The sequence below is a fragment of the Falco rusticolus genome, chromosome 1 (genome assembly GCF_015220075.1).
Source record: "Falco rusticolus isolate bFalRus1 chromosome 1, bFalRus1.pri, whole genome shotgun sequence".
Lineage (NCBI taxonomy): Eukaryota > Metazoa > Chordata > Aves > Falconiformes > Falconidae > Falco > Falco rusticolus.
This window is the reverse complement of record NC_051187.1, coordinates 69,755,831-69,780,379: the sequence shown is the minus strand read 5'-3', so window position 1 is coordinate 69,780,379 and position 24,549 is coordinate 69,755,831. Positions and strand designations below refer to the sequence as shown.

The 24,549-nt window shown below is 37.9% G+C and overlaps 2 protein-coding genes across 6 annotated transcripts in view; both read right to left on the bottom strand.

The window, feature by feature from the left end:
• NFXL1 (nuclear transcription factor, X-box binding like 1) overlaps nt 1–12,952 on the bottom strand; it is a 48,551-nt gene extending 35,599 nt beyond the window's left edge. Inside the window, exons 1-11 of one of the 2 annotated variants that reach the window (XM_037383767.1) lie at nt 12,626–12,952; nt 11,135–11,305; nt 10,668–10,777; nt 8,353–8,486; nt 6,440–6,618; nt 6,110–6,271; nt 5,898–5,998; nt 4,656–4,770; nt 4,177–4,301; nt 3,147–3,269; nt 1,700–1,790 (exon numbers count right to left, since the gene is read on the bottom strand). In XM_037383767.1, the coding sequence (XP_037239664.1) occupies nt 1,700–1,790; nt 3,147–3,269; nt 4,177–4,301; nt 4,656–4,770; nt 5,898–5,998; nt 6,110–6,271; nt 6,440–6,618; nt 8,353–8,486; nt 10,668–10,777; nt 11,135–11,305; nt 12,626–12,785 (1,471 nt within the window). In that variant the 5' untranslated portion in view covers nt 12,786–12,952. Of the gene's footprint in view, nt 1–1,699; nt 1,791–3,146; nt 3,270–4,176; nt 4,302–4,655; nt 4,771–5,897; nt 5,999–6,109; nt 6,272–6,439; nt 6,619–8,352; nt 8,487–10,667; nt 10,778–11,134; nt 11,306–12,170; nt 12,353–12,625 lie in introns of those variants that run through there. The other variant, XM_037383774.1, reaches the window with a different exon arrangement.
• A 1,033-nt stretch (nt 12,953–13,985) lies between these two features.
• Nucleotides 13,986–24,068, bottom strand: CNGA1 (cyclic nucleotide gated channel subunit alpha 1). Of its 4 annotated transcripts, none has more exons than XM_037383743.1 (8): nt 23,858–24,068; nt 20,485–20,625; nt 20,114–20,176; nt 19,665–19,697; nt 19,458–19,559; nt 18,447–18,554; nt 18,189–18,295; nt 13,986–17,359 (listed from the first exon to the last, which is right to left on the bottom strand). In XM_037383743.1, exons 2-8 carry the CDS (start codon nt 20,589–20,591, stop codon nt 15,942–15,944), a joined length of 1,938 nt encoding a protein of 645 aa, XP_037239640.1. In that variant the 5' UTR covers nt 20,592–20,625; nt 23,858–24,068; the 3' UTR covers nt 13,986–15,941. The 4 variants fall into 4 exon arrangements, with proteins under 4 accessions (XP_037239640.1, XP_037239631.1, XP_037239650.1 ...); XM_037383734.1 differs by having other exon boundaries at nt 20,485–20,606; XM_037383753.1 differs by lacking the exon at nt 23,858–24,068 and adding an exon at nt 21,831–23,789 and having other exon boundaries at nt 20,485–20,606.
• Nucleotides 24,069–24,549: the final 481 nt, after the last annotated feature.

The following is a 24,549-nucleotide window of genomic DNA, read 5'->3' as shown; positions in this document are numbered from 1 at the left end:
TACCTTTTGTAAAGGACCTGATCTGGCAAGCTATTTTCTAGGAAGCATACTATTTCCCCTAAAATCAGTGGTCACTGAGATCTGACAGCTCATTGCAAAATTGACCTGACCTGGTATTACACAAATAAAGACAAAAGAATTAATCCTAACTTTCAGCAGCTGTTAAAATATTGGTGTAAAGGAAAACCACAGTAATATAAATATTTTGAAATACAAATCATTGCCTATATCAAGAATATTTTCAAACATTCTGATGAGATATTACAAATTGTACTAGATTGTAATTTGTTAAAGCACACAGTTATTTTCTTTTCTAAATTTATCATCTGATACCACAGTTATTAGCTTCACTAGATGCAACTTTTGGCAAGAGCTAGCACTTAAATATTGACAATTGTGCTGTTTCAATAAATTACATACACTTTAAAGTGTATATATTCGATATTTACATTTTCAAAGTTCATTCTTGTTTTCTTATAGGCACCGCTTTATTGTTTTTATACTGCTGTTAGTTATCAGAAATCATTGGCAATTTTAGCCAGGCTGTAAGATGCAAGCAGTATCAAATACAAACAGCTATTCAATGTAAAAGTTTATCCTAGAATGCAGTATTAGCTCCTTCATTTTCTAACCAAAATTTTATGCTACAATTTAGTTATCAACCAGACTGCTGCAGACAAACCATGTTACCAGTTTTCCTCTGACAGTACAAAAAAAAATATTTATGTATTTCCAGGATTTGTCAGATGTGAGGATGGAAGAATAAAGGAAGAGGAAGAAGAGAAGTGGCACAGTTAACAGAGAAAACCCAAACCACTAGTTTGCAGTGACAGATTTAATAGGTAAACTGGGACAACCACCACATTTACCTGTCCCATCTTCTTAGGAATCACTGCCTCAAAAGCAAGATCGGCTGAACAAGTTGTGAATTATTTCCTGAGCTGTTGCGATTTAAAGTCCGGAACACTAAGGGAAATTACATAGGCTACTCAGTTGCTGTTTCAGCAGGGCAGCAGCTTCTGCAGGGAAAATTGCTGAGAGAACAGCCACTTTTTCAGTCATTCCAGTTAAATCCCCTACCAAGTGTATGTCAAAGCAAATGGCCAGGATAAAAGCTGCCAGGTAATTTTGGTTAAAAAGATGCTGAAAACAGCCAAAGTCACAGGATGCAGAAGTAAACTTTTTTTTTAGCCTTCATATATTCAGTAGCAAGTTCTTATATTCTCTTTTACCGGTATCTTTACTGTAAAAAATACACATTATCAACTTGTTCGGGTTTTGTTTTTTATTTTAAGACCACTTGTATCACACGTTGTATTCCAGGATTTTTTAAAAAATCCAGACTCAATCAGTACAGTCATTTCTACATGTAGCTGGACTTTGTTATGGATATTCAATGAACAGAATTACTTGGGAAAAAAAGTCAAGGCATAGATTTTGAATTAAGCAGCTGGAAAGGAGACAGAGCATTTTCAGAGGAACACTGCTAAGCAAAATTACCAGGTAAAAACTCAGGTTTTATTATGCAAGTCCTTAAGCTCTAACCACCTCTAAAAATCCTTCAAACACACTGCCCCCACAAAAAGCCCACATGCAACAAGGGAGAGAATCCATTAAGCACTACAGAGTCACACAAGCATGAAGTTTGGCAAAAATAAACAATATTACATCACTACAGGGATCCTTCACCAATTCTTACCTCTATGGCAGCCTGAAGGACATTTGTGATTTCTGCAGCCTAGAGTCCGCCCACAGACTTGATCACAAGGTGGACAGTTTCCAGAACAGCACTATTAAAAAAAAAACCCTCTATAGCTGAAAACTTAAGACATTCCTGGTATAAATTTGCCCTCTCCCACTACCTCTTTTTTTCATGCAATTTAGTAAAATTTCCTCAAATTCATGCCAAGTATAGAAAGGAGGCCATCTGTAAAGTTGTTTTAAAAACTTCAAATTATAAAACAACAAGAAAGTACACATTTGAAAACACCACTTCAACACACCAAAAAGGCAGAGGGCTTCCGAGGAACATTTTAAAGGTTCAAATTCTTATAATATTTTAGTCCAAAGTAATTTCAGAAGATTACACATAGGATAGCTAACAGTTTGCCCCATTACTCTGCGATTTCCTCCACTTTTATACTGTATCACCCCTGGCACAAGAATGTTGCTACCTTTTTTTATATTTTTTAAACACCTTTTACCTTTGTAGTAAAGGTCAGATAACTTTAGAATCAGTTATCTGCTTTCTGTTCTTATATAAAGTAGTAATGTGGAAGAAGCAGCACACATCACAACACTACCACATTGGTGGATGCCAGGTCACAAGGGAACCCCATCCTTTCTCTTAACTTGAAAGGTACCCTCCTTCCAAACTGCATCAGGAAGGATGACAATCAGAAAGAGAAACCCGGAATTTTTTAGCATAAATTAAAAACGTCAAGATTGCATTTACTTGTTTTGTCACCTGTTCACACAAATTAAATTCACTGCAGTAATAACAATAATACTCAAAAATACCTAAGAATAAAACTGCATTTTTTTCATGTCTCTGTGGTAAGAAGTCCAACTTTCATATGTCTTAATTCACATATGGCAGGCAACTTTCAGGCCTTCTTGAATCACTCAACTGAAAAGACAGGCCTGAGCTATCAGTCATTCCTTTGACTTCAAATGAGAACCAAAACAAAATTCAGATTCTCAACTGTCAGACCATTGCTGCTCGCAGTGATACATATCAGAAGGTGGCTGGAGTGTTGCACTGTCAAAAATAAGAGTATGTCCCTTACAAAGTTATGAGAGATTCCCAGCTCTTCCTACAAAGTAGAGAAAGAAATCAATTTAACTACTCCAGAATGCATAAAGCATCAGTAACTACCCAAGTATCTGAAAGCAAAACTGCCTTCTGGAACTGGAAAGTTGTCAAAATCCTCTCCCAGTTTTTAAGGCCACTGAGTTTTTCTTGGCGACATGCTGTTCAGAGGATCCTGGTACCTTGCAAACTAATTTGCATGACAATGAAGAAAACCCCTTGTTCCATACAATAACATGAGGTTGAACAACTCATTGATGTGATATATATAACATTTTTTTGAATTTAGGTATCTGAACAATACATTTGAGGAGAATCATCTCTGGACACTTACCTTTCTCCTACATTGGTGCTTTTGGCAATCACGAATTTTAGTACACTTTGTTTCACATAGATATGGCTTATGACATGGCATGCGTTTAGTGTGCTTTCCACAGCGACACTGTTTTTCAACTTCCTGGGCAGCAAGATAGGGAAAAAACCAAGGTATTTTTAATACAAGAAAAAAATAAAAGAAAATGTTCTGCTACTAGCTGTAAAGAAAAATTCATGGCAGAGTAGCATTACAATGCTCTATCACAACAGGAATGTATCACATGCTCTGAGCAGTAACTACCTGGGGATCTTGTGTCAGTGTTGCAAACACTGCTCTACACGGCATCTCACTGTAACCTTGGTCTCACCAAGAGGGGAGCCACTTCCAGAGAACCACTCAAGTGTGTAGTGCAAGATGTCAAGCATAAACACAAAACAAATTCATACAAAAAAAGTACGTTCCTTGCATAGTAAACTAGATTTACCCATTGTGTATATAGATAACTCAAGAAGTAGGTGAGCAGGTTCATCTGATCTTCATCCCAGTGCTACCTACTTTCACCACAGACTTTGTAGCCAAAGCTGGTTCAGGAAGAGACAATTCGAGAGCAGACAGCAGCCGCTTTAGATAGGCCAGACCACAGAAGCACCATAGATATTTAGAGCAGAGCAAACCAGTATTTTCTTACTAACAAGGAAATAATGTTATGTTACAGCATCTTCCATCTCACTAATGAATAAACAGCTAGAAGACCTGGGGAAAAAAACTAAGTATCTTTTAGGGTATAATTAATTAAAAAAAAACCAACCCAAAACAGTAAAACCCTCATCAATGTCTCAATTCAGAAAAATAATGCTCAACTATTAATTCAGAATTTTGCTGAGGTGGGAGAGGAGTAGAGGAAGAAACACCGCTTCATTTTTAATAAACAGAAAGTAATAGATTTTGTGATAGGCATGACTTCATTTTCCTTAGGAGACTTGCACTGTTCCAGGCATACAGTGTTTAAAACCCTAAAAAAACGTGAACCTGCTACAGTAATACTAACCTGCCTACATATTTCACAGGGACCTCGGTGACAGCGCTGTGAACATTTATGGATGCCACATTCCAGAACTTTGTCACAACTATCACCACAGGTGGGCACATCTTCTGTACAAGGCAACGTGAACTCTAGATGAAGAGAGAGTACAAGCAAACATTTAGGAAAAAAGCCAAAATATTTAGAAAAGAAAAGCACCATGTATTACAAGTTCAAGTGCCGATTCTCTCTCGTTCTTTTTAAAAGCTTCTCTAGAATTACTCAATTATTCACATCACCAATTAAACCCCTGGTACTAATTAAATGTTTGAAACAATTAAGCCATAAAGTTAGTATAAGCTGTCACAGTTCACTGCTTGTAAGAACTTTTCCTGGACTCCGCCCTGCAGAATTAACCTAAACTACTGACCGTCAAAGACTGGATGACTTTTTTTTTCTTCCCATGTTATCACATTTAACAACAACAACAAAAAAAGTCAGCTTACTGGATTTTTCACACGGACAAGACCTTTTCCCAGAACGAGGACAGTCTCCACAGGGACCAGCATGACAAACTTTTTCGCATGTGTGATTACCACAAGGCAAACACTTCCCACACACCTGGAAAACTCAGAGAAACCAAGTGAACGCAATGTGACATAACTACATACCAAGACAAAGCAACCCAAGGGGAACAACTAGGGGAGAGAGACATCTGGATGGCATTTAACTTTTTCTGGATTTTGTTAACAAATCTTATATTCGCTGGATTCACCAAATAAAACTGATCACTCCTGCAGTAATCTGGAAGGATTGGAAGACCACTGTATACTGAGGAGTTAGTGGTTCATGTAACAGTAACATGAGTAGTTCCAGGCTTGTGATGTGCTGCAAATACAGCTCAGCCTTCAGGCCTGTGTTGTGCTGCAGATGTCCCTTGGTCACAGGATAAATTTACGGTTGCAGAAGAAATTGCAGGCAGCAGCCGCTTAGGACCAGTGATTATGCCACCTCCATGTCCTTGCCTTTATCTAAAAGTGCAGCAATAAGTTCTCACTTCAGCATACTTTCTGTTTGACAGTAAAATGATGAACAGTTTCTTTCCTGCCACAACATCCTACAATAGCTTCAATGACCGAAATGGGGTAACCATTTCTACAGGTGGGGTCTGCACTGCATGCTGCACATGGATCAGAGGCTCATTCAGTACTGCACAGCTTAGGGTTCCTAGCATCTAAAAGGACATGCTATTATTTATATTATACTCCCTTTCTCTATAGTGTTAGTTGAAATAAATCACATTTTAATTGACACTTTACAAAGACTGGGTGCCTTTCTTACTGGGATTGTAATGATCAAGTATGTCCTGGTGCAACTCCCCCTACCACTGAATTTTTGTAACTATTTTTACTTCTTACAGTCTGTCAATCCATAGCCTTGGTCCTAAGAATGAGCTGCAAATATATTTCAAAGAATGAATCATAAAGCCTTCATTCTGTCACAGTCACTAGAAGTAAATAAGCATGAAACTATCTACTAAGCTGTGTTTTCATGGTTATTTCTGAAGACAGCAGCTGAAATTGCAACAAGTACAAGTAAACAGGTCAAATTCACTGCTAGCTTAATGCTAGCACAATTCCAGAACAGTGACATTTTAACTGTCAGAAATTAACTAGGCCACCAAGTAGATCCATTCTCAAACACTGCTGCTTACATTTTTGATTGCACTTTCAAAACCTAAAAAATACCTGATCACACTGCCACTGAGGACTTGCACAAAGTCTTTCTGCTGTCTGTCTTCCACAGATGCACCGTTGTTTACTGACTCGTGGACAAGGCTGACAATCTCCTGAATGTAATTGCAAAGTGACATTGAGAGTAGGAATTGCAAAAAGAATGATATATGTTAACAATAACAATGAAAACAACTACTTCTCCGAATTTAAGAAGGCAGGTCTACCTGCATGACAGGAATTCTCACAAGTGTGTTGTCCACACAGCAATGTTCGTCCACATGGCAGGCGACATGACCACTCCTTGGCACTGCACCTTCGGGGCACCGGTTTAGCTTTCTTACAGTGACAGGTTATTGTGACCATCTTTGGGCAAGGTGGACAGGGTCCTAAGGACAGGAAAAAAGAATACCTCACTAATGGCCATTCCGCAAGTGCAGCCTTGACTACATCTCCTTTACTCTGAGAACTTTATTTAAAGTTAGCAGCTTTTAAGTAAAACTGTGCAACATCTATATAAATACAGGTCACACAACCAAGAGATGCGGTGGATTTACCTGGATGACAAAGCAGCAAACATTTATGACCACAAGATGGTTTGAATTCCCTCTCACATATCTGACCACAGGAGTGAGGTACCAGCCATGGGTCCAATGTTGGATTCTCCACTTTTCCACAGTAACAGTAATACCTACTAGGAGTTTCAGACCGTTTGTATTCAAACCTACATTTTGGACTATAACAAGGGAAAAAGGGAGTGACAAGAAAAGCAATTTTTTAATAATTTTTTTAAAAGAAAAGCAGTTTTTATGATTTCAGTTTCCCAAGACTGTTACCAGGCTACCAACTAACATTTTTACAACCACTGTAACCAATAACAACATAATTAAATTTGTAATATACAATAAAGGTCTTGCTATATGTCAGATTTTACAATATATTCATTAGTATGTATAAGGAATTGTGCTATCACTGCAATCTTTTTTTCTCTAAGAATATACACCCGAAAAAAATCAGTATAGCAAACATACAGAACAATTTTTATGTCAAGTAATACCAAAGGAATGCATGCAACAGAGTTAACCTAATTAAACTGAACCAATCAAAATAAGATTAAATAACAGGTTTTTACCAGTAGCGGTTTAAAAGCTATGTAAAACAAGACTCAGCAATGTTATTAAAACTATGCATAATAATTACAATTTTAGCTGAAAGATTTTAGATTCTATCAGTTCAGCATCTTAGATACTATGAGATGCACACGTTTATTATCCTTGACAGTGGCAGGTATTAAAAAAATACATTATTCCTAAAGGTAGATAGGTACCAAAGTTCTGGAACTTCTTGGTGCCACAAACCTTAAAGGCTTTCAGATGCAAGTCATGGATGAGGGAGGCAACATGAGGAATGAGAAACAAAGCAATTCCTATTTCTGGCTACACTGGGAAAAGGCAACAGTCAAGGAGCTCCTTCTCAGAGAAGAAGAGAGGCTCTGAAAGACGTACGTACTCGTTTTTATCAAATAAAATGTCAATTTCCCCCTATATAATACATTACAGGCTATAAACCATTCCTCTGTAGTGACTGCACAGTTTTATCATGTGCTTAAATGTTAAATGAAATACCATTCACCCTTAAAGTTTTTTCATTATAAGCATTATGCTTAAAGACAAAACTAGTTTGTAATAGAATAGGCATTATCAACTTGAGACACTGCCTGTCAACAATTATTTGCTCTCTATATATTTAAATAAAATAATAAAATCTTATTTCCTAAGCAAACATGGTCTCTGAGATCCCACATTAATAGAGCTTTTGAATCCACCTCGCACTTTCAACCAAATTTGACAGAGAACTGTCTCATAGATATTACTACAGGTTTCCACACAAAAGTAGGTGGGCAAATAAACCATAGAACAAACATGCACTGAGAAACCTTGACCGAACTTTCAGACACAAACCTACTGAAAAAGCAAGCTTCATTATTCATGCAGCTACAATATCACTTTCTTCTTTATACAACCTCATGCAAATCCGCAAGAGTAGCTTTAATGCTTGAGCTATAGAGACTTAAAAAGAGAAATACTAAATCCCTAAACCTTGCTATTTCAGGACTTTCTTTTCATTTATTTCACAGTGCCAATTTTAAGTGACAAATATTTTAACGCCTTTTTAATTAAAGAAAATTAAAGAAATATATATTAGAAGCTGAGACACACAATAGGTAAGTTACCTTCTCAAAGGTTAAAACAAATTTGATGCAGCACATATTTAATATCACTGTGAAATATTCCTGAATCATGTTAATGAAAACTTAAAAATAATTCAAAAAAGCAATAGAAAAGTCAGTCTTCTAAACTTTTTTTTTTTTGGTGTGCACATCGTTTACAAGTATCATTTCTTTCTAAACTCGAGTTCATGTATGTCTCACAATAAAAGTATCTTTGTAAATGTACCATGAAGAGCTCACCATGGCCAGGGATAATCTTTCTTCCCAAAATCATCATCTGTCAAAGGAGAAGACACAAGGAAAAGGCTGTCCTTGGCCCACTTTTGGATGCACACTAGGTGAAATATACAAAAGCATCCACAACAGCTCCAGACCTAAAAGCAGACATAAGTGCCAATTGCTTTATATTAGGTTTCTGTTTCCATTGATAAACATCTGTAATACCTAAAGAAACACGTTTTCTATTTTTCAATTTTAAAAAGGGTTTCCAAAGATAGAACCTATTGTTAGATTAATACAGGTAGTTCTACTGTTACAGACTGATCCCATAATCTTTTTTCCAGCTCCAGTGGGAAGCTTTTGCCAAGGCTTATGGAGCCCAAAATACTCATATAATCATAGAAATGTTGATTTAAACAGACTGTTGGAGTTCATGTAGCACAAGCTTGTGCCCAAAGTAGGACTATTGCCAACTTAGCTTAGTTCAGTCACAGCTTTGCCTAGGAAAGTTGGAAAATCCTGAAGGATGGGGACTCCACAACCATCCTGGGCAACCTACTCCAAGTGTCATACTACCTTCCTAGTACCAGTTTGCACCTTGCAAGCCCCAGTTTGTGCCACTGCCCCCCTATTACACAACCTGTCATCACAAAGATTACTTTGGCTTTAGCTATCTTCACAACTCCAATTAGACAAGAGGCTGCAATCTTACTCCTTAGCCTCCTCTCTGCCAGACTAAACAAGCCCAGCTCTCCCTGCACCTCTCTCCCTGTCCCATGCTCCAGGTCTCTAGCCATCTTGGTAGTAAAGTACTAAAAAGATGTTTCCCCCATTTCAAACTTCAGGATTTACACACAACGCTAGTAAGAAAAATACTTGATTGTAAGTGTGGCTTTTGACCTAGTGTCTTTTGTTCAAAGAGCAAGAGAGGTATAGAACAGAATTAAAAGCAAATGTATTTAAGAGAGCTGGTTTTGCCAGTATCCTGTCTCCATCACTAAACCTTTATATTCTTGTCCCCAAGTATTTCTGTTTGTCCGTTCTGGGGTGAAATCACAATCCTTTGCTTAGAATATCAGCCTACTGCTGAAAAGCAATTTAAGTAACAGAAATGCAGTTCTATGACTTTGCTACTTTTCATATATTGATGTCTTAAATTGTTGGCTTAGAATGACTACAGCAATTTGGTAAGAGAAAAGCAGCAGAAAATTTAAGTTTTAATTTATTTATTTTTTAATAACTTATGACATTGTTATAAAATTATACTGTGAAAACAAGGAGAATTTTGCCATTAACTTATAGAGGACAAAGTCATTGATGTAAGTTTCTAAAAGTACAGTAACTAACTTCCCAAAACTAAAGCTAAACAGGAGACATTAAGTAAACAAACGGTTGTCTGAAACTTTACAGATTCAATATAACTAACAAACCACTGAGTTATAAAAGATGACTTCCAAGTTGCCAAATAATCTCACTTCTTCTGAGGTGAGATTAACTCTATCAAGAGATAAAGCGCTTTAAAATTAATCCAAGCACATATGTCAAGGCCTGAAAAAAACCAGATTAAATGTTAAGAATACATGTAAAACATTACATTTCTTTCTAAAAGAAAGTTAATAATTACAGTTTCATTGGATACTTGTAGTCCAGATACACTCAGCATCAGAAGCTGACGATTTTCTGCACTTTTTTTTTTTCTTTTAGTGTTAAGCATACAGTTGCAAACACGTATTTGATTCAAGTAACCATTACAGAAACAGGGCTGGGCCTGTCAGTGTCAAAGGGAAGTTGATAGATAACAATAAAAGCAAAAAAGATTTGTCCTGAAATCTCTCCCACAAAAAGTGTACTTATATAAAATAAGACAATCTTCTAAGACATGCCACCCTTCTCTTTCACTTGATCAGCATTTGGAGCTGCTAAGTTTATTTTAGCTTCCCTGCTATAAATCTGACAATAGTACTTCCTAACTTCCAAGTATTTCTTGCTTTGGTGTTCCCGTTTGCCACAACATAGCTTACTGCATACACCATTGCAAGCACTGGCCTTCAAGCACTTCATTTTTTCATCTGCTAGACTCTAAAACTTAAAAATAACTAATTTACATTATGATAACAAACATAGGTAAAAAAATAATATTCTGATTACAAGGTATGTATATATAAGCACTTATTTCTTCAAGCGTTTGAAAAAATCCAAAGATGCCAAATGTTGCATTTAGTACACATCATTTTAAAACTATCAGTCCCAAGAATTACCTTAGTAGTATAACTAAACACAAGTTATTCAGATAGTTATATTTGCTTTATTCTAAAAAACTACTATAAAATACTTACAGCTTGGTTCCTTTTAACTGAAGCAATGCAGATCAGACACGTCATAGCCCCTGACTGAAAAGCTTCATTCATGTACTGTCTTGTACGTTCCAGTTCACTTGCATCTCCATCTTTAACATATAAAGATTTTTAAAGCAATCAGTAATGTTTGATATGCTATTCTGTACATGTTGAGACTGCTGTAAAAGTTTGGGTTTTTTTTCCTCTGAAGAGAAGCCAGTCATATATTATTACAAAACCACATTATTAAAAGTACTTAAGGCTGTTTCAAAAATACACCACTGACTCTCTATAAAACGGCAAGAAGTATTGCCAGCACACATTGCTGGGAACAAATATTTTTAATACAAGTCAGAATAAAGTGCTTTACCCTCCAAGTATGGAAAAATTCTATCACACAGCCAATATTACAGCATTGTTTATGCTTTCATAGAGAAACAGAAGTCAATAAACAAAAAAAAATTTACCAGTTTGACTGGTGTAAATGGTAAACGTTTTGGCCAAAATCTTTCCTTGTTTTACTTCAGCATCTTCATCATCATCTTCAGATGAGGAGCTAAACTGGTCTTCAACTAGCTTTTTTGCTGCAGCCTGATTAGCCTTCTTAATTTCATCAAATTTCTTCTGTGAAGATAATTCTATTAAGATAACAGATTAACAATGATTAATAACATAATAGCTAATCATAGCACCACGTTCAGTTCTACATATTTCAGCTGTCCTTTTCTTGCTTGCTGATTTCATGTTTTTAAGGGCAGTACATTGCTACTTTTTCAATACCACTCAAGAAAACATAAAATTGTATTATTCATAAACTTCAGAGCAGGATTATTATCTGTCAGTTACTGCTGACAAATCGAACCAAACATACTAGAATATACGCGTCTATAATGCTACTTTATAAGAAGGATGTTTTAAACCCCCCCACACACATCGTACACAAACACAACTTTCATAGTATAAGGAAGGAAAAAACCCAACAAAACAGGCAATTCTTGACAAGGTCAATTGTTATAATTTGCTAATGATCCACAGCTACCTCTCCTAACATTTGGTATTTTTTAAGTTATGACTTTTATCGATCTCCGTCCATCCAACAAATCCTTATTGCAAAAGTGGCAAGCTTAAAAGTGACAGAGTATTTTAATATAAACCTTGGGTTTTTCTAAAGCACACTAAATAAAGGAAGATTCTCACATGGAGAAAAAAAACTGTATAGCTTAACAGAGTTCTTAATAAACCAAAGTGCCTCTAACATAACATACCATGCCAATATAAAGGTCTTCAGCGCATCACAGGTCTTAAGTACCTGCTAGTTTTCCATATGAGACTATTGCAGCCAATATATTTGCTGGGGTTCCGTCAAGCTGAGTTTTAGGGCTTTCCTTAAAAAACCATGCTGCCACTTAAAAGAGCTCAGTATTTGGCGTTTCTCTACCTCCGAAATATTTCGTAAATATCAACTTACACTCATAGCAACTCGGTGCATTGGAAAGCCCTTACCTTTCCCAGACCGGGGCATTGTGGCACGCTGGCCAGAACATAACAGCAGTTATGAGCTCCTAGCAGGCAGCGCTCCCCTGAACCTTCCAACCGTACTGAAAAACAGCTGCTTCGTCCATTACTTCATGCTTTACTCTGAGAGCAAATCCAGTGCCTCGAAGGGCACAGATTGTGCACCCTGGGGAGGACACAGCCCCCGAGCCCCCAGCAACTTCCCCGAGGACTCCGCGGTTCCTCCAAAACGTACCGGCCGGCCACCGCCGGGCTGCGCGGTGAGGAGGGGGCGGCCTCCCCCCGCCCGCCTGCCTTCCCCACGCCGCCGGGGTCAGCCCCGACCCGGGCACCTGTAGGGGCTCCCCACGCCGCGGCTGGGCTCCGGCCCACAGCCGGCTCCTCAGCCCGGGGCCTCGCAGCCCCCGGCCGGGCAGGGGTAGCGCGGAGGACTGGAGACTCACCGCTGGCTCCCTCGCCGCTGGTCTCGCCGGCCGCAACACAGGCAACGCCGCGGGCCCGCGGGGCCGGGGGCCGGGCAGCCGCCCCAGCGCGAGCGGCGAGCCCATCCCCGGGCCTGGCGCGGCCGCGGCCCCGGCCGCCCTGACGCCAGGGCGCCTCCATTTCTCCCCGCCAGTGAGCAAAGGACGGCGGAGGAAGACCGACCCCTCCTCACCCCACCGGCGGCGGCCGCCCCGAGGCGAGCTCTCCCGCCCGGCCCGGCCCGGCCCGGCCCCTCCGTCCGGAAGCGGCGGTGGAGGCGGCGGGGACACCTGCGAGCTCCCCCGCCAGCGCGACTACAGCTCCCAGCACCCCCCGCGCGGCCGGGGCGGAAGTGGCGGCTGGGGGACTCCAGCACCCAGCGTGCATCGGGGCGCACGCGGCCGCCGGGGCTCGCCGTGCCTTGAGGACGGGTGGGCCTGCAGGAGGCAGAAAGGCGTTTGCCTAATACCGAGGCTGTGGTCGCTAATATTTGATGTTTTAATTTCTTTTTGCCTGCCGTTCTGCCTGTCACGAAGTCATTTAGGCTGGAAAAGACCTTTGAGATCATCGGGTCCAACAGCCAACGGAGCGGTGCCCAGCCCCCCACTTGGCGTGTCCCTCAGTGCCGCACCTGCATGTCTCAGGAGTACCCCCCAGGGTCAAGATATTTTTTCTGATATCCCATCTAAACCTCCCATGATACAGCTTGAGGCCAGTTCCTCTTGTCCTGTCACTTGTTACATGGGAGAAGAGGCCAACCCCCACCTTGCTAGAACTCCCCCTCAGGGAGCTGAGGAGAGCCATGGGGACACCCCTTGGCCTCCTTTTCTCCTGAGCAAACCTCGCAGCCGTTCCTCCAGCGCCAGGCTCTTGCACACGTTTTCTTCACAGCTGCTCCTCGCAATGGGATAGTTAAAAACTGGCCACAAAACGTGTTTCAAAACTTTACTGAAGTACATCCAAAAGCTTCTATGCTGCATGGAAACATATATTGAGGAGCCAGTGTGCCTCCTGAAAAGTACTGACAAATAAGTGCAAGCTGAAATAGTTTAAATTTCATTGACATTTCCTTGTAGCAGTTATGGTTTGTTTTGTGTCAGGAAGAAACTCTGCATTTAGTGTTTGGGGTTATTTTTCAGGAAATACATGCTTATAAAAGATAAATAATACAAGATTTCCAATCAATAAGAGTCTGAAAATATTAAGTAAACTGCTGGAGATCAATTCTGTTTTTCTGTTTTATTTTTAAGTGTTTTAAATCAAAGAATATTTATTTCCAAGAAAGGCAGCTAGTGACTACAGCTTGTGTCATAGACTGAAGGATCAATAAAAGAAAAAATGTGAACAGTATTTCTCAGCCTTTATTAATTCAAATTCATTATACTATCACACATTTCTCTAATACAAAGTCCTAAACTCTTCAGCAAAGGAGAGAAGTGCTTACTAAGTGCCTAGTGGAACATAACACAGCCCTACAGGGTGCTGCTGCCTTGCAGATTGCAAATTATATTCAAGTCCTGAATTGAAAGAATGCTGATTGCAAATTCCAACATTTACAATATAGTTCCATGCCAGAATAACGCTTGTTCCTATGTGCACAGATAGTCTGTAATGAAATGATGGCATACTCCTTCCCCTCACCAGCAAATTACACTGTTTGGCATTCAAAGCACAGGATCAGTAGTGAATGAACAGCCACTTCATATTTATATTTATCCTTGTTGTTCCATATATATCCTAAGCATTACTTTAAGGGAATTGTATTTCATTAATTTGATTAAAGCTAATTAATTACATCAATTACTATTTAATCCTTGCACTGAAATCAGGAGTTATTTATAGATCCCTGGCATTCTGTAAACCTATCAACATTACAAAAAATAAAACAACCAGAAATGAATGCACTTTACAAAAGATGCAATTTATAATATCTCCATCTATTAAAGAGAAGAATTAAAGTATAGCAATATTATCAAGTGAGAGTAGCATTTACATATGTAATATTTTAACAGTGGCAGTCCAGTTGCCCAGAATAATTGAATTGCTCTAAATACAGAATTATCCATTCTCTCCTTGCAATCCTTTTCTTCACTCCTTGTCATCAAATTTTTCCAATGTTAAGTAGCTGTGATCAAAGTCTACTGAAAATACCCTGCTGAGACCACAACTAATAAAACCAATTTTTGCCAGTGGAAGAAGACATAAATTAGGGAAAAATACAAGAAATAATGCTTCTCAAAGCAGTTGAAAACATCTGACGTAAGAAACAGTTGATTCTACTATCTTAGTAGTAGTTGTGAACAGAAGAAAGAAATACCAATTAAAAAAAGAACCTATTTAGTTGCTGTATTCTTTCCCTAACAGCAGCTACAGAAGACAGTCTGGAGAGAGTTTTGCCTCTCTCTGTCATGTCTGCTTCTTGCAGTCTGCCAGCATCCACAACTGTTACATTAGGGACATAAAAATTTCTAAGCACAGATCTTAAAAAACTCAATAATCCATGTTTAGCAGCCATATGATTATATGGAGCAGAACAGTCTTCAATATTATTTCTCGTTTGCTTGTGGAAAGAACAGCTAGATTTTGAGCCATCCACATTTGTCATACCAATGCTTGCAAAAAAGTTGTATATTCTTCCCTCTCCCAGCCTTTGCATCTAATATCCTGAAAAAAGGACCATTTAAAACTGCCCACTTACATTTCAAGAAATCAGCCAAGGTGAATCCAATGAAGTAGTAATATTTTCCAAATGTTACAGTCTTCAGTACTCACATTTGCATTGTAGGTATACCTAATTCTTTATATAATCTCTCATACTTAATTAATCTTATCTTAATCAATACATATTAAAATGTGTTTGTTTATACACAAATTTAATATCATGGATCTTGTCCATATTGACTTCAAAAGTACAATATTTAAAAAACCTTTCCTTATTTCCGTAAGTAGACACCAATACATTGTTTTAATAGTCAGCAAAACTTTCAGTGTTTGCTGGTGTATGACTGTATATAGATTGAATGCATTTGCTGTAGAGCAGTGTTACATAAAGAGTACATAACGCATTGGCAGATAATACCACCTGTTTGTGCGAGACCAAGGTGTTATCTTCCATCCTCACTCTTGATTCTTCTTTGTCTTCCTGAAACCTGCCAGTGCTGCTTGTAGGAAATTAGTGACGTCAACTCAACAAGTAATTTTTCATAATTAGTAGTCAGGTCCTACAAAAATTAGAAATTAATGCATTCGGTTCCATGCAGGATTTGACCCTAAGTCTTATTGGCAACCTCCATTGTTTTATTCCACTTTTGATGGTCCAGGTTTATCTGTGGATGGATCTGCTTCTTCTAAGTCTGAAAACTCTTGCTCTATAACTGGCTTTAGTATTTTCTCTATTTGTGTAAGTCTTTTTTTCAGTTTCTGTTGTGCAGCTTCATACTCAGCCAACAACCTGGCAAACTTTGTTTGTAATCTGCCCATCGCTCCTTCCATGTGGGTGATCTTCTCTTCCAGATCTTTAGGATCAGTTCCTAAATTTGCAACATCAATGTCCAGCAACCCATCTTTCATTAGGATTTGCTTGCCTTTTTCTTCCAGCATTGCCTTTGCATCTGGATACTCTGTTAAAGCCTCCATGAGATCATCTTTAGACAGGCAAAACAAGTCTGAGTATCCAATACTTCTAATGTTGGCTGTTCTTCGATTGCCGGCTTTGCTACCTTTGATATTAAGAATACTGATTTCTCCAAAATAGCTGCCATCACTTAGGACCACAAATTGGGTAATTCCATCATCAGCGACTACTGCCAGCTTGCCTTCTTTAATAATGTACATCTCTCGTCCAATATCTCCTTTTCTGCAAATATAATCTCCAGGACTGTATACTTGCGGCTGGAGTTTCAAAACCAGTTCAACCAACAGACCAGCTTCACAGTCTGCAAAAATCCGAACTTTTTTTAGTGTTTCCAGGTGAACATTGATTGCAATCTCTGCTCTTAGTTTATCTGGCAGATACTTCAAGACTTCCCTTTCATCCACAGCCTTTTTGTTTGTCCAGAGGTAGTCAAACCACTTTATAACTCTTTTTTCCATGTCTTTACTCACATTCCGAAAGTGCATATACTGCTTGATAGCATCAATCCTTGCTTGAAACTCTGCCCTGGCAGCATTCATGTTGGAGATCATAGAGCCCACGTTACCAACAATGGTAGCAAAAATCAACACTCCAACCAAGAAGTCAACAACCACAAAGAAATACTCAGAATCTCTTACAGGAGGGGGTGTTTCACCAATAGTGGTCAGTGTCAGTGTTGACCAGTAGAGACTGTAGACGTACTTTCTAGTCAGACGGGCAAATTCAGGATCAGAAGTGTTGGGGTAGACCCATGTGTCAGCCCCAAATCCAATGGCTTTTGAGATCGAGTAGTATACACAGGCGTTCCAGTGAATAATAATTACGATGTACATGACAAGGTTAGAGATCCTGAAGATATTTGGGTAGTTTGTCCTCGTTTCTGTTCGCTGGAAGAATTCAAACATCCGAGCTACTCTGAGTAGTCTGTTTATTCTTAGTTCTGGGTAATTCAGTCCTAGCTTAAAGTATAAGAGATCAGTTGGTATGATTGACAGAAGATCTAACTTGAATTGCAAAGATGACTTGTATTTCTCTTGAAGCTTTTGTTCTTCTTTCACCAGGAGACCTTGTTCCAGGTAACCTAAAATCAAATTGTAAATAACGAAAAATGTTACAACATCATCTGTGTCATGTTTAATGTCAATCCAAATCTCCTCTGAAAAATATTTTGGGTGCAAATTCCAGATGGTACATAACTTCTCTTACTTTTTAATAAGCAATTTCTTATTTCCAAATATTCAACTTAGTGCTATATAGTTCAGCTTGAGCTAAACTATACAGATTTGAAAATTAAACATTTCTAGCTCTGATTCTTTCCCTCCACTTTTCCACTGTGGTGAACATCTGAAAAAAAAAAAACCACACCAAAACTCCACAGACTGTAGGAAGGGTGGTTAATGAGGGGAGGAATTTGAACATGGGTGTTTCAGTTCCCTGTTGAGTGTATCTACTCAGTAGCTCTGGATGTAGGATAAGATTTTAAAAGAAGCAGTTTCAGCTGAAGTTAGTTAGATGTCTTGCCTGCTTGATGGTCTTGAAAATCAAGGGAATATTTGCATCTCCTTTAATACAAAATCCAGATTTAGGTGCTAATGTTGCAGAACCGCTGGTCTTCACTTGGCCACATTGCATGTTTATTTTGTCTTACTGAGTCATCTGCAGGCAGAACAGCCTGTGTCTAGGCTACCTCATGCCTAGCTTTCCTCAGGCTTTATGTATTCTTTGAGTAATACATCATTTTCTCCTATTTTTACAGGTCACAGACTACAGTCTTTCAGAATCTCAATGTCTTTTTCACTATTGTACCTCATCATGGGTATCCAGATAATAACAGCATTAATATTCAGAATATTTTAAACCACCTGAGGCAAATATATGAAGGAGAAGAATTAATCATTGAGTATACTTACCTGTTCTTGTTCGTACAAACATGTCAGCAACATAGATGGCATCAGAAATGTAATCAATAATAAACCATACTGCTATGTAGTAGTGCTGAAGCTCATCAAAACAGGCTCTGAATAGGAAAAGACAAAAGTAAATTACCACCAAAAGAAAATTAAATACTTGCATGAAATCAGTGATGAATGAAATATTTTTTTTTTTATCTATTTAGGGATATTATGATTTGCCAGAAGTTTTATACAGTCATTAAAGGAGTATATCACCTAGCAATAATCATGGTCCAGTTGTACATGACAGGCATTGTGATGCAAAACAACCAGTTGTAATACATATTTCCCGCTGGATCAATAACGAAAGTATCTTTCTTCTTCCTAAGTGATAGGCAGGGGAAAAAATGAGATTTAATGAGAGACTTAAAATACACATAACAATTGTTGAAGAATGAAGCATTCCAGAAATTGTTAGTGTAAAATAAACGGTCTTTATAAGCTTCCTTGCTTGAATGCATGGAGAACATGAAGATGCTTACTCGTTGTGAGTCAGGACGCAAACTTTAGAATCTAAATTTTGCTGAGCAGCAGCTTGGCAGTCCCACTTCAGTTTATAGTGGCCCATGTAATTTCAACCTTTTAAAATTAGTTTCCTACCCAGTGAACTGTCTTGTCTGATAAATGATTTGATCATATTTTAAAAAATAAAAATATTATGTGATGACTAATGTTTCAGTAAGTGAGATAAATCAAGCCTTTCTCACTGAGAAAAGTCTAGCGCTAAGAAAGATGAAACATTGGCATGTTATACATAAAGAAACCAAAGAATGTGAAATTATACCACACAAGTTTGTACTGCACTATTTTAAGTTACTTTTCCTTGTCTAGAAAATTATGGATTTACCAAGCAAAAGGTAAAGCAAGAACTTTTAGATCATAGAAGAGTTTACTTGGTTGTAGGTGTCCTTATGTGTGGGAGAGACTGCTTTACGCTGGCACATCTTTTGCTGCAGGTTGTTATGCAAAAAATATTGGATAATCAGAAACCAAAGGAGATTTTTCTTGATTAATTTTTTGAGATCAGTTCCATGCATGCGTATTTCTGTTGTCCACATATGTAGTTAAATCAAAACTACTCTAGTCAAGGGAGAGCAGCAGGATCTGTACACTCATTCACTAGAGTATAAGCACCTTGTTTACAGGATGTCCATGAATGGATTCAGTTTTACATCAAAAGCAGTTTTATTAGACTAATATAGCAGGATGTAAATGAAAAATACTTACTCTTCTTTATTTTCGTTCTTCTTGGACTTATCTTTTTTTTTGTTTTTCTCTTTTTTTTCCTTGTTCTTTTGTGTTTCTCCATCCTTTTTTTTTTCTGACTTGCTAAGAAATAGGTTTAAATTTTCAGTTGTTACAGACTAAGTTAAAACATATTTGGAAAGAAATTGAATATCTTAGAAATAGTAGTATTACTACTCTTTGTCTTACCTCTTCTTTTCTTTTTTCTTTTTTTTCTCCTCTCTAAGGAAAAGAAAAATATGATAGACCCATGGGATGCATGTAACACTTGCTTCCACATTTAGTTATTAGGATCATCTGAATTCAGTAAGGATAACATACTTAGGTGTTTGGCCTTCAAAAACTCTTTTGCTTATTGTATTCACATAGAACTACTTTTATTTTAAACTAATAGATATAATACCAGTAACTTTAGTATCGAGTTTTAAACTAATAGATATAATACCAGTAACTTTAGTATCGAGAATGATCATCATAATTGATGTACATGAAGTTAAATGTATGTGCTGTCTCTTTGGGGATTACTTGAATGACAAAACTGTTTATAAAGAAGTGGTTAGATAGATATCATTCTTCATTGCTGCTTAAACAAGCAATATTGCAGTACTCTCATTTTCTGAAATGGCAAAGATACTTACTCATCTTTATTACTATTGTTGTTAATATTGTAGCATGCAAATGCACCGGGTAGGTACTGTTGCCTGGGGAACAGCAAAACAACACAGTTATATGATATCTGCTGATATAGAAAAAGCCATTTAATCTCAGTTTTCACAGACTGTTTCTCACCATTATAGTAATGGGCTAAGTTATCTAAGGAAATTGAAAGAGCACAGATTTTAATACCCTAAATATTTACAATAATCAATATATTACAATCTTTAAAATGTAATTTATTTATACAGGGTGAAGAAAATCAGATGATGACAAGCATCTGTGCTTAGTTAATTCTATGCAAATGATCAAAGAAAAAAAACCCCAAAGACACAAAATAGTAAATTTGACATACCTGTTTTCCCCTTTGTCTGTTGGTCCAGGGTCCTCACTGGTGTCTTGCACTACCACGCTGGGAACAATTGTATGGGAGTGATGGGTCTCAATCACTCCTACCTTCATGGTCGTTTGTCTTACCTTGGGTAATGGAGGAAGACTGATTTAAAAAATAATCGAGTCATTTCACAACTAGCAGAAGTAACAAGCAATTTTTATTTTTTTCCTAAAGATAAATCTTTTATAACCTTGCTTCCCCCAAAACCACTAACAGTATTTTCAGTTTCCTCTCTCCCATGACATTCCCACCAGACAAGAAAGGGCACTGTGGGTGCTTCAGTGTGCTGAATGACCAGGCAGCTGCTGCTAAGAGAATGTTCAACACATTTTTCTGTTAGAGGAAGCATTAATTTAGATCTTTCTCCGAAGCCTAACCACCTACTCTGAAAATATTTAGACAATTGTGTTTGAAACGTCCACCACTGTTACAATAGATTTTGAACCAAAGACTCAAACCATATTGTATCAAGATGGATAAACAGATCCATGCACAGGTGACATCCTGAAAACCAGGCTAGGAAGCATCCACTGGCCTATGACCAGTGCATATCTTAGTGTGTCTGACACCTGAGAATTATGTGCGGGAGAGAAAAGAGTAGGTTCTATAGCAAGAAAGCTAAGATTAATGTAGTAAAGTCTCCTTACTCATATAGCAGGTAGTATATAAACACCTAAATAGAAACATTAGTGACTGATCATGTCTGGTTTGTTCATCTCATTGTTAAAAACCTGAAAATGTTGTAGAGTACATAACTAATACAGTCCATTCTAGTGCACAATCTTTCCAACACTGGAGTAATTAACTTCTGCTCTCCTTTTTTGCCACTGTTCTTAGTTTTTTCAGTTATATCGTGACATCAGTGAGACTGCCAACTCTCTGGCCATGAATTGTGTTTACAAGTGTGATCTGCTCTTGACAGGGCCATTTAGATAGAATTATAAAATGGATGTTATCCACTGCACTAACAATATCCCTGCACACATGAAAGTAGAGCATAGAGATGTCTGAGCCACAAACTGACAAACGAGTGGCTGTACCACTGATAAGTGAAGTCAAATGCCATGGAATGAATCAGTCTTAAAGAAAGTACTTCCATTCTGTAGTCAAGCACACTGCAAACAAGAAGCAGGATGATACAGCTACCACATTACTGCCAGACTTACCTGACTTTCCTTATTAATCAATGAAAATAAAACTATTCCCATAAAGGAAATAGGAGAGGAAACACATGTTTCTAGCAGTCATCAGACATGAATGACACATGATGCAAAAAATAATACAGCAGTATACAACATTCTACAAACCAGAAAGATAAAGATTGGAGATTAAGATGTGTTCTTCCATGAATAGTCCTTAATGTAGTCCAACATTGCTGGTCAGTCTTTAAATGCTTAAGAGCAAGGATCGACTCTGAGATGTCACATAAAAAGATTCTAAGATATAGTAAACATTAGGTTAGATTCATCAGGGGCCTAAAAACAGTAACAGGGTTTCCACTGACATACTCCAAGCATAAATTGTGTTTGAAAGTGTGGAAACTGAAAGTAAGCCAGGTTGAATTAAGCTGCTTTATGTCTGCTTACAGGTTCTCTGAAAGCCCTGCTAATGCTAGCACACAAAATTCCATCCTGATTAAACCTATAACCTCCACAGAGCCAGGCTGGAGTCCACAGAGCTCACAAATAATGACACAAAATAAAGCTGTGTCCAACCACTTCCAATCACTCAGCACCAGACAAATGTGAATGCGTTCATCTCACGGGAAGTCATTCCTCCAGCAGAGTCATCTCTAAATCAGTTAGTTCAAATTAGGAGTCCCAGTACCAGTATTTCTACTTAGGCACCAATTTTTTCATATTTATATTTGCTCTTTGAGTCTTATTTAGTTTCAAGAGGAAAAAACCCACCATCTTTGACTTTGTGCTATCCAGACATACTGATTTGCAGATGTACTAGAGGTTAAAGAAGATGAGAAGTGTGGTAAAACAGGACATGTCCAAAAATCCACACCCACCCAGAGTACGCAGCCTGAGGTTGGGGATCCTTGTATCCTTTACATTCCCCTGCTCTTCAGGTAAATTTTTTGAATTTTTGCAAATAAACAGATTCCTCTGGCTCTGCGTACTCTCTGTTGTAACTGGAAGCACTGTGGGGTTCTTTGTGTTTTGCTGAAGGAGCCATGGCAGCCGTGCATAGGACTTGTTGGGAAAGAGAAGCTGCAATTTGGGGTAGGACTGGAGATTCCATCTTACTGAGGCACTGGAAGCATGAAGTGGCATAGAAATTGGAAGCGTTTACTGCTCTGTAGTCCCAAAATCCTAAATCCGAATGTCAGGCTCAGGTGACTGCTGCACCAGGTTGTTTCCCTTGTCAATCAGTCAGGATACATAGCACAAGAATATTTTCAGATTCCATTAGTGTCAAAGCAAATTGTGGGGAGTTTTGACATTCTTGAGTCTAAGACACAGAAATGCTGATGCAGCATGTGACACACTAACTGCTCCAGGCTTGAGGACTGTGGTTACCTCATTACAGCATTTGTGTGACAAAACCTCGACACTGGGAGCAGCAGAAAAAGTCCCGTTAAACTCAGTGGGTACAGAACTCACCTTAATGCATTTATTATGGAGGTTTTTCAAACAGTATTTCGGACAGGTTTTCCTAAATTTTATCACTACCATTTCCTATTCTGTAGTCACATACATTTTTCTTAAACTGATACGTTGTCACAAATTCTTACGCTACTTTTATTTTAATCGTCCAATGCTCATTCTTACACTATCATATGTGGATAGTGAGTTTGAAAGGTAATATAGATAAATGCTTGCTTTAGAGGTAGTTTAGATTTTTACCACATTTTTTTTACTGTATCATCACAAATAGTTTACTGTTATTATCTCAGATTTTTATATGTGACTACTATGATAAACAACTGAGTTTTCAAACATTATGATCTAAAACCTAGTCATATTAATTACTATACATTAAAATCTTTAGGGATGCAAGAAAATGAAGGCATTATTATCCTTTCACGGAATTGTAGTGAGTGGAAAACCAGCTTCCCTCTCTTCTCTTTCATTTTACCTATTTCACACTTTCTTACTGGCCCACCATATTCACTTCTCTAGTCATTATTTTCAGGGAGAAAACGCTTTGAATAAGAATATCCCAGAACAGAATTTAGCATCATATAAATATCTACTTTTTTGCTTTACAAAAAAGCTTCATTGACATTAAATTCTGCAGTGTGCTCCAGCAAATCTCTTTTCTAACATGCAAATTAGTCCTTAGCAGTTCTGCAGTAAGCAGTTTCATCAGTGTGCATGCTTACCTTGGGAATGTAATCTGCTGCTTCTAATAGCGATTTCAGTCCTTTAAATCAGCCACGCTTCCTTACTACATAAGCAAAGCCATCATGAAAAGCTAAATTTAATCAACATTTCATAAACAAATCCCCTATTGATCTATTTCTCAAACAGCCAGTCTCAGGTGCCGTTCTCTGAATTATTCCCAAGGAAGGACATAGACATTAGAGGAGGATTTCCCTGACCTAGTGATGGATTTTGAGATTTAGAGAGAGACGAAAGTGACAATGGCAGTCACTATTATCCCTCACCTGAACAGCAGCTTACTAGACCCTTTAACATGCAAAAGAAGTGACAAATATTGGAGCGTACTCTGTCCTGAAACTAAAAAAAAATATTAAAAAAAATTATTGTAAATTGCTATATATTCAGATTGTCTGCTGGCCCAATTTCTTTACATTGCAGATGCTTTTTAACTGTAGTAACAGGTCTTTACTAGATTAGATAAAACACTATAAATAGAATTTTCCTGTTTATTTTAGTGTATTTATCCTATTGCTGAGTAATAGGAAATACCATTTTATACTGAAAGTTCTTAACTAATCTAACATAACTTTTACATTGCACAACTTTTACATTATTTACATAATTTTGATGCTTTAAAAACTGTGACTATATATTTAGTGGAAAATGCCGTGATGATGAAGTTCTAAGATAC

Excerpts from the sequence above, each read along its gene's own strand:
- CNGA1 (XM_037383724.1), bottom strand. The coding sequence starts at position 21,731 with ATGGGAATAGTTTTATTTTCATTGATTAATAAGGAAAGTCAG. Across the intron at positions 20,607-21,689 it reads TGATTAATAAGGAAAGTCAG|GTAAGACAAACGACCATGAA; the intron begins GTAAGTCTGGCA and ends CCATTACCCAAG. Across the intron at positions 19,560-19,664 it reads AAGAAAAAAGAAAAGAAGAG|CAAGTCAGAAAAAAAAAAGG; the intron begins GTAAGACAAAGA and ends CCTATTTCTTAG.